Genomic DNA, 10,445 nt, shown 5'->3' with positions numbered 1-10,445 from the left:
ACTACTCTTGTACCAGGCTCGTCATTTTTGAGTCTGAAAATATCAGCTAGAAGGCAGATAATTGCATCACACCTTTTTGCACCCCTCTATATTACAGCAAAAGCACCCATAGCACCTACTCGGTGAGTAGCATCTGATATTCATTTAAAGGAGTTGGGAGCTGCAAGTAATGAAACAAGGATGAGAACAAGTTATAAGTAACATGGATAAGTCAGTATCTTGAAGCATATCCATATCAATAGTTGATACAATGAAAGAACAGAAATTCAAGAAGCCACTTGATTATGGAAAAGGGTAGAGCATTATCATTGTTGGTAAAAAGCTTTTTGTTAGTCTATATCAATGCAAAACTAAATGAATATGAGCAAGGCATATGAGCTGTACATTATCTCCATAACTTCCAGAAATAACAAGTAATCGTCTACAGAGATCACAGTTGACAGATATTTGTTTCCAAAGCATAATGGTACTAATGAATCTCTGTCAAAACATGCTAAGAAGCACTGATAGTGAACTTGATACACACAGACGTTACTCATACTCTCTGCTTGCCATGTTCCCAAATTGATAAAATTGCAACTCAAAAATAACAAGTTCCCTCCATCTCCTACTCCCCCAAAAAAATTATAAATACTTCCCTGTAAAGTCATATCCAGTGCACAGGGCTCCCATATCTATGTAGTTGGTACTGCCGCATAATTTTTCCCTATTTTAGAATTTCTTAACCTAAGAAACCAAGACTCTAATGATGCAAATATCTCAAAAAAGCATTGAAGAACACATTCTAGTTAAATCTACAGGTCAGAACACATCCGAGATTTAACTGGGACAGAATATTATAACCTCATATAGACAAAAGGGTCTTCATAAAAGTAGAATTGAAAGGGCAAATGTTAAACACAAAGAAAACAGTACATCGAATAAGAGCAATGCAAAGCATTAAATATGAATTGCATATTGGCCTTATGAGAAATACCAATGACGATATCATTCCATATATATTTGCCTGATTAACTAATCAAAAACATTATTATTTTTTAATTGGTAAGTCACTCACGCTCAGTTGGCCAGCAGGTTTTGAATCCACAACCTCACTCTCTACCTTGCTCTTGCAAAGGGAGGTGCCATTTGAGCTAGACTTCATTAGCATAATAATCAATAACATATGTGTGATAAATATTATACCCTATAGGATCTATGTTCATCTAATTAAAAGAATGAACTTTACTCTGGTTCAAAGTCAAATTCCACCTACATGATCCTCACCATCCATCCATACATAGCAGAATACTATGCTCAATAGTCAAATCACGTAGTTTTTAATAACAAAGAAGAGACTGCCTCACGCTTTCTTTGGGGCTTCAATGAGTCATAGGTACGGTCCTATTGAATTACATGTTGCACCATCACACACCATAATTGGTGGATACCGGGTGAACCATACAAAAGATGACAATGTATGAAAGGATCCAACCAAAAACTTAAACCATCTCTTTTAATTAAGGCAACATAAAACTCCTAATTCTTTTCCTCTTCATAAACTTCCCTGCATTCCTCCCAAGAGGATCAAGAGAATCACCTACACCCTCAATCCACAACCTTATTCCAACACATACATAAACATGAAATGTGCACGAAATGCAAAAGCTGGATCCTTTTCCAGCCTTGTGCACTTAAATTTTGGAACACATTGGGTAAACTAGAATAGTTATTACCAGGGTATAGGAATCAGTTTTAACAGGATTAGAATATACATTCCTATTAATTTGTTTGGTCATGATAACACTGAAATTGAACCCCAAATCCTTATTTTGTAGTTTGAACAAGATGGAAAGATTGTGCACCCTTTTAAAATTATATTCACACTCTTTGTCTAACTTAGCTTCCTTTTTGTATAACATTAAACAATTGTATAATTAATATCTCCATCAATATTACCAATAACTCAAAATAGAGAGTAAATTTCAAGAGCCCTTGAGACCAGAAAATCTCAAGAATTTTTCTTTCTTCTTACCAGTATATCAATCTCTTGCTTTTGGTAAGGAGAATAGGAAATATGTCAGGAAAAAAAAAAAACTTGATAAAGTGCTATACCTGAAGAAAGCGTTTTAAGGATCCAGCGCAATTCCCCGAGACTTTATCGCGGCAAGAATGGATAGTCTTGAACTGACCCACGTCGAGTTTCTTATTTATGAGGCCAACCTGGAAGTATATACTATCAGAGGGAGGCAAATCGACACGGATCTCATCGACATCGAACCACAAGAAGAACCTCTGGACCTGAATGCCCTTGAGGCCGGTGATAGAGCCATAGCTGAGCTTGCCCGTGATGGTCGTGTCGTAGAAGACCATGTAATCGAATTGAATATAGCAAGGCTTGGCTAAAACGACGATGAATCGGCCATCAGAGGAGGAGTACGTGTAGTTGGTGACTGAGTCAGGTAAAAGACCAGCTGGGAGCCCAAACTGTGGGAGGATTTCGTACACAGTGGGTTCTGGGTCAGAGAGGGAAAGCCATGGACTTGAGAGGATGGAAACGAAGAACAGGAGGGTATGGATAAGACCCAGATGGGGTTTCGGTTTTGGAGCCATGGTTAGGGTATAAGAGAGAGAATCGTAGATAGTAGTCGAAGTGTTTGATGCTTTGTCCTAGAGAGAATTTTGGGTGTGTTTGCTTTTGCTTTTGCTGTTGCTGGGAGACTTTCTTGGTTTGGAGCTTGGAGGGATGATCTATGAATCTTTTTATGGGCCCATGATGCCCCTATGGGGGATAATGGTGTTAAATACTATGCATTATCACTATGTATATATACATACTGAAAAAGACGGTATAGAGAATCATATTTTACGGGTTCGTTTGTTATATATAGTATCTTGTCTGTATTTGGAGATTATCTTTCTTATCTCTTCCAAAAACATTGCTTTGCCTTGAAAAAGTTGCAAGATGCAAATTCTCAAAAAAAAAAAAAAGTTGCAAGTTGCAACGTGTTTTTAGGCAAAATTTGCTCAACAACATTTTTTCAAAAAAATATTAGATAAATAGTATGTGATTGAAAGTATTTAGTAAGTTGGACTGTTTTTTGAAAATCGGGTTTGTGAAACTCGAGTTTCTCAAATTAGATTTAGACCTGATGTGAATTTAAAAAAAAAAAAAAAAAATTGGAACTCGAGTTTACTAAACTCGAGTTCCACTTTTGAAAATCGAGTTTTACAAACTCGATTTTCAAAAAACAATCTAACTTACTAAACACTTTCAGCCGCATGCTATTCACCGAATTTTTTTCCAAAAAATATACTATTTACCAAATTTTTCCTGTTTTCAGTCTTTAAAGGAAATTGCCTTGTGTCAGTTCTTAGATCTGTGTTAGTTTTTTTTTTTTTTTTTTTGTTTGGCATGAAAAAAGAAAGAAAATCTTATTAACCAAAAAAATAAAAAGTCATGTTAACGAATACTCGTAGGACAATTGTTAATAAATTATAATAAAAAATTTTGACACCACTTTCATGAAAAATATAAAAAGCTGTCAACAATATTTATTGTTTTGTCATTCATCCAATAAAATGTTTCTAAAAATAACTTTTAAACCAATGCCCTTAGAGTATTGGTTAACATTTCTCTAAAAACAGAAGAATAAAAGTTGAACCTCCCATACTCGTGTTTGATCAAACCTCTTCGGATCCGAGGACGCACGACTACTCGGACATATGAGCATCTCCTCGGATGGTATGCGTGCTCATCTCCAGGCATCCCCCATTGGCGTGGGCATCCGACTGAAGGCCCCATCTCCTCGGATGAAGAGTGTTCCTCATTCAGAGACTTGGGCCCAATAAGTTGGGCTGGGTTTTTCTCCCCCCACAGATATAATTATCAAATTTCTACATTAACTAAAATTCTATCAAAAAAATCTTCTTCTTAAAAGCTCCTGTTAGTAATGTGTTTAAGCTTAAGGAGAGAGTATAATTAAAGTGTGTGTTTAACGGTTAATGTATTTCTTAAAAAGTTCCAAGTTAATTTAAAAAGAAAATTTACAAATTGAATCAATATCTATACAATATATGAAAAACATCATTTTTTTTAAATTTGGAGGGATATAATGTAGGAATAAAAGAGATTAAAGAGGGGGGAAAGAAGTTGAGATAAAAGTTTTGAATATATATATATATATTCCTCCATGTGTGCACCCAAAATGAGTTTGACAAGCTCGCTCTCCCTTGGGCTCACAATTTATTTGTAATGCGGGTTTTGAATTTCTTACTCTGGGTAGTTCTTACTTAAAGATCCAACAACAACTACCAAGCCTTAGTAATTCCTCTCTCTCACTCTTACGACTCTATTCCTCTCAATACTAAGTAGCATTATCCCCCTTTCAACAACCCTTTTCTGTTCCTTAGTTCCTCATATTTATAGCTCAAAATTAGTTGGAGAATCATGATTACTCTTATAGCTGGTGGTAGAAGAGGTCCAATGTCATCAATCCTAAGTAGGTGTTTAGGTGGGAGTGGGGTGTGGTGCAAGTGGCTTTGGAACTGGTTCCCACTTTAGTAGAATTGCTCGGCAGTGGTACGCCCTAAGACACTATTAGGTGGTTGGGGGACGACACCCCCAGGCAGTTGTCTCTTTGCTCAGGGGATGGTTCGTAGAGCGTGATCCAGGTGACGTGATGTAGCATGTGCTGATGAAGATCGCTTACCCAGTGGGCTTTAGAGTGGTCTAAGGCTCGGGCCAAGGGGTGAAATAGACTAAATGTTAGGTTGGAGCTTAAGGCCCAAATGGGCTGAACATTATGGCAGCTCAAGGCCCAAATAGGCTTGGGTATATTAGTGCCGTACACTCCAAATTTTAAAAACGATATAATCTACTGTATTCCTACATTATATCCCACCAAAAAAAATGACGTTTATCATATATTGTCGTAGACTCGTAGGTATTGATTCAAATTTGTAGCTTTTATATAATGCAGTAATGCACATGCCTTGGATTCACTTTGTCTGATTGGATTGAGAACATATGTCTCAAATTTTTTTGTTTTTGTTCCTAGCAAAAAGGAAAAAAAGAAAAGAAAAGAAAAGATTGAGACATTGTGTTTTATTCTTTTTCATCTGTCTCAACGGATAAGTAACAGGTAAAATTGCCACTATTGAACAGTGTGCCATTCTATGGATTATAATCATTATATGAAAAAAATAGAAAATAAAGCAATCATTGAAGACAAAATTCTGGATATATGTGCAACAACCAACAAGGCCCTTCACAGAAATCCAAAGCTTGAAGTCAGAATGGATCTTGGCCCTTGAACAAAAGTGAAACTTCTAGTCCAAACCTAGCCACGGGTTACAGTGGCCGCTTCAAAAATTTAGCTTAGAGGGGTCATTAAGAAATTTAAATTGTAAAAAAAAATTAATAAAAAGAGAACTTGAATATATCGAATTATAGACAAAAATAATATATATGAATTTTTACAATTTTCTTTTACAAGTTTTCAAATTTTAAATTATTACATGATAGTTTATTATAAGTATTTATTGTCAATATAGGTAGCTATGACCATTTTATTTTGTTAAATTTGTCTAAATTTTTATTTTTTTGTAGTTAATATTATATATTTGTCATTGTTTTTATAAAAATGTTTAAATTAGATGACTAAACTCAACTCGTTGGCTCTACATTAATTATTGATACACACAACCACACTCATTCATATATAAAATAATTCACTACGTGTTTACTTAACCAATCAAATACTTGAATAATCGCTAACTTTGCAATTTTTTTCTTGAATTTTTCTAACTTTATGACAAAAAAATTATTACAACATGATAACTATACACATTCATGTAACAAATCCTCTTTATTTCCTAATTATTAAATTATATAAAGTTATATTATATTTATATTTTACACACAATCATCCACGTACACATTATTATTCACACAAATGACATTATAAAAAAAAAAAGTAATGCACACAATCAATATTAGACACACTCATACACATAATAAAAAAATTTATAATAAAGAGTGACACTTACAATTCACAAACACTTACTCTTCCTTTAGAGTCAAAAATACTTATAAATAAGTGTGCATAAGATTTAAGTCAGGATGTGCAAAAATATTTTTAAGAAAATATTAATGTATTAAACTAAAAAAAAATTAAAAAAAAAAATATATATATATAACATCTTGTTCACGCAATGCAACCCTTGGCCAATACTATTACTAGTTAGCAGTAATTTTGTCCTAAAACTAAAAGATACGATAGGCCAAAGTCCAAACCATCAAACAAGGAAAGGGTGCTTCTCCGATGGTCTTGCATGAGGAAAAAAACACCAAGGCAATTCATGAACATCAGTGAGAGACCCTTAACCGTGCATGGAGACAAGGGTTTTCAGAGCTGTGGTATTACTGGTAGAAACAAAACAAGAAGCAATCAATGTAAACATATATGTTACTGTTTTGGACCCAGAAAACAAAAACAATTATTAGTATTGCAAATGATATTTTCCTAAACGGTAACCCACATACTTACAATAAGACTCAAACCCCAAATAAAAAAGACAATATGGTTTGCATGTTCCCAGAAATGTGACTATTTGTTTTGCACCATAAAAACAAGAAGTACTTAAAGCAATAAAGCCAATAAACATGGATGGAGTAGTCATTCTTTTAAGATTTTAGCCATTACTTTTTCATCTCTTTCAAATTCAAAATTTTTTCTAGACGTTATGTTTTTAAATTTTTCCCCCCAACGGCAACAAAAATAGCATAAGTTGCCATGAGTTGATTGATGAACAAATCTATCTCAGTCAATTAATCAATTATTGAAACATAGATAAGTTAATTTTCATCAGAAATTATATCCTATTAGGCTATTAGCTTGTAACCTTAAGTATATTACACATGTAAGCATTTAAATAAATATTATTATATACAAAATAAATTCCTACCAAAGTTAAACTTAAATACTATATTAAAATATGGTGCTTTTATATAAGTTGTTGGAAAGTTGTGTTTTGATTTTAAAATAAGCATTTGTAAAAAAAAGTTATAAATAATTGTGGTTGCAAAACAAAAATTTGGGTTTTAAAAACGCTATTTTAATCTCTCAAATGCTGAATCAAACAAACCCTAATGATCATTTTTATATTTTGTCAACTCTTGAAAAGTCTTGCAAGAATATAAGATATTATTTGCTAGATAATACAAATTGTTCATTCTTGATTGTTTTATTTTTGTTTTATTTTAGAAGAAGAAGAAGATAGTTTGTTAGTACTTCTTAACTTAAACTATTTTTATTGTGATGCAATAAGTTTTACACGATGTTTACATTTTTCAACTAAGGTATGAAGAATTATTATAAAAATATATATAGAAAATGAAAAACCAAATTTGTAAGTAGGTTGTTATAACAGTTTTTTCTAGATAATTTTATGGGATTATATCCCGAATTTATTTTTCATTTAAATAGGGTTTTCATTATAATGAACTCTAATTTTTTTATTTATTCCTTTTATTTTATTGGGGGACAGCTTTGAAATTCATTCAATTTATTGCATAAAAAGTCCATTGAGAAAACTGGAAAGATAAGAGCATTCGCAGCAGTAGAGGTATAATGCTATATTGCTAAAATTTAGCTCCACAAACACAAAAGTCTTGCTGTAGCAATGGAGCTAAATCTAAAAATTTTAGCTCCATTGCTACAGTGCACATCTATTTATAAATGTGCACTGTTCATGAGAGCTAAAAAAAAAAATTTTAATTCTTACCTGATTAAAATATTAACCTTCTCTCTCTCTCTCTCTCTCTCAGCTCTGATCATCTCAGCTCTCTCTCTCTCTCTCTCTCTCTCTCTCTCTCACCGCTGCCAGCCCAAGCCCACACTGCCGACCCACGCCACCGTCGAACCTCGCCGCCAGACCCACACCGTCGATCCTCGCTGCCAGACCCAGACCCACGCCGTTGATCCTTGCCCCACGCCGTCGATCCTCGCCTCCAGACCCACGCCTTTGATTCACATCGATCCATGCCGTTCGATCCACATCAATCCACGTTGTCGATCCACCGGCTACGGTGGTGGAATGATGTTTGATTTTTTTTTCTTCTATGGGTTTGATGGCTGTAGTTGTGGGATGATGTTTGATTTTTTTTTTTTCTTCTGTGGGATTGATGGCTGTGGTGGTGGAATGATGTTTGGTTTTTTTTTTTTCTTCTATGGGTTTGATGGCTGTGGTGGTGGCGATGGTGGTTGTTGTGGCTATGGTGTGGTGGTATGGTGTTTGATTTTTTTTTTTTTTTTCCTGTGGGCTTGGTGGATTGATTTTTTTTTTTTTCCTGTGGGCTTGGTGGCTGTGGTGGTGGATTGGTAACTATGATCGTTGTTTGGGGATTTATTTTGTTTGTGGGTTTGATTGTGTCTGTGTTGGTCGTGGTGGTGGTAGTGGTGGTTGTGGCTGTGGCTGATTGTAGAGGAGGTTGTGGTCGATGCTGGGATGTTTTTTTGAGTTGTGAGATATATTATTTTATTGTAGGGGTATATTATTTTATTGTGATGTTTATATTATTTTATTGTGTTGATAGTTAAAATAGATTCATTGCTGCAGCAGGTGTGTAGGTATAATAGATAAAGTAACTTTTGGTGAAACTAAAAAACTAAATTTTTAGCTCAACTGCTGCGAATGCTCTAATAGTGAAGAGAGTCTAAAAGACTAAATCTAACCTTCATCAGTCATGGACATAGGTGGACGCAGGAGCGACAGATCTATTGACATGGTTTTGTAAGGCCCAATTCCTTTGCGTATATCATGGCCCATAGTTTGCAAAACCCATCTGACCCACCTCCTTTGTATGAAACCCAATTCAATGGCCCAAACCATGTTATAAAGGTAGGAGTAGGATTCTTATTAAGTTGGATCGGCTCCTACAAACTTTGTTCTATCAAGTTTTCGTACTTATGTTTGTTTCGATGGAAAATATTATATAAACATAGTTTTTTTGTGTTTTTTAGTGTTTGATATCATCAAAAAAAGAGTCAAAGGAAATTTACATTTGATCAACAGAAAAAATATGACTTATTTTTAGGAAAAAAAAAAAATTTCCATTAAATTTTTTTGGAAAACAACTCTATCTCACAACAAGTTAAATAAGGAAAGTTAGAGATTATTTTTCAACTCATTTAAAGTTGCTACCAAACATAAGAAAAATGAGATAATTTTATGGAATTTTTTTTAAAAAAAATGACTCATTTTCTAGAAAAAATTTATCGTTAACTCTGTGCCAGCAACTACAGTAATACAAAAAACACAAGCATTATTTGGAATGAGTGGGCATAAAGCGTCTGCCGAAACAGACAAAAAATTCTTTTTAAAAAATGACCTAGAAAAAAAAATTATCGCTAACTCTATGCCAGCAGCTGCAGTAATACAAAAAATACAAGCGTTATCTAGAATGATTGGGCATAAAGCGTATGAACAAACAAAGGGTTACATGTAGTTTTTAAAACAAGTCCTTATTGATCACGAAAACTAAAAGCATCCAAACGTGAAAGCAATGAAAATAAGTGGCTATAACTTCAAGAGGTAGCACAATCAACAAAGACCATGTTTCATAAAGCATGGACCATTCATTTAGATCTTCCCCTTCCTCTTATCTTCGACTAAACTTACTAGTTTAAAAGATCAGAAAAGAAAATTTTCATAATAGATTAGGCACTGGCTATCACAATTCACATAGACATTCTTTATTATTAGCATAGGATTTCAATGCTAAATTTTTTTATGATCATTAAGTTTAGCCCTTTGTGACCAATTGCAAACAAAAGCTTATTACTTTGTCCCAGACTTCTCTTTGATGGGGCTGGTCAAATGACTCAAACCTTATTACAAGAGCCACTTGATCCCACAATTTATGAATATAGGTGTTACACAAAGATTGGGGATTTTAGATGCCAAATTATTCAATATCATAAAGCATGGACCATTCATTTAGATCTTCCCCTTCCTCTTATCTTCGACTAAACTTACTAGTTTAAAAGATCAGAAAAGAAAATTTTCATAATAGATTAGGCACTGGCTATCACAATTCACATAGACATTCTTTATTATTAGCATAGGATTTCAATGCTAAATTTTTTTATGATCATTAAGTTTAGCCCTTTGTGACCAATTGCAAACAAAAGCTTATTACTTTGTCCCAGACTTCTCTTTGATGGGGCTGGTCAAATGACTCAAACCTTATTACAAGAGCCACTTGATCCCACAATTTATGAATATAGGTGTTACACAAAGATTGGGGATTTTAGATGCCAAATTATTCAATGTGTAACCAATGGTAAACAAAGGGCTTGTAAAGCTACTTAAACTTGAACAAGCCTCAAGGAGAGACCTGTTGAGGGCCTTGAGGTCATGTTAAATGCAACATCTTTTTGATAGTTGTTGAATTCACAAGT

At 34.1% G+C, this 10,445-nt stretch overlaps 1 protein-coding gene across 1 annotated transcript; it reads right to left on the bottom strand.

Annotated features, from left to right (window-relative positions):
• Window positions 1-87: 87 nt before the first annotated feature.
• On the bottom strand, window positions 88-2,706 carry LOC111987399 (uncharacterized). Its single transcript, XM_024019121.2, has 2 exons — window positions 2,095-2,706; window positions 88-160 (listed from the first exon to the last, which is right to left on the bottom strand). The coding sequence occupies exons 1-2, from the start codon at window positions 2,590-2,592 to the stop codon at window positions 116-118; spliced, it is 543 nt and encodes a 180-aa protein (XP_023874889.1). The 5' UTR covers window positions 2,593-2,706; the 3' UTR covers window positions 88-115.
• Between the last annotated feature and the right edge of the window lie 7,739 nt (window positions 2,707-10,445).

This window comes from Quercus suber, unplaced genomic scaffold (assembly GCF_002906115.3).
Source record: "Quercus suber isolate HL8 unplaced genomic scaffold, Cork oak 2.0 scaffold_85, whole genome shotgun sequence".
Classification (NCBI taxonomy): Eukaryota; Viridiplantae; Streptophyta; class Magnoliopsida; order Fagales; family Fagaceae; genus Quercus; species Quercus suber.
The sequence above is the reverse complement of the archived record's forward strand: the minus strand, read 5'-3'. Positions and strand labels throughout refer to the sequence as shown.

Bases quoted from the DNA above. Each gene is read 5' to 3' on its own strand.
- LOC111987399 (XM_024019121.2), bottom strand. From the start codon at position 2,592: ATGGCTCCAAAACCGAAACCCCATCTGGGTCTTATCCATACCCTCCTG. The intron at 161-2,094 runs GTATAGCACTTT...CATTACTTGCAG, and splicing joins CCTTAAAACGCTTTCTTCAG to CTCCCAACTCCTTTAAATGA.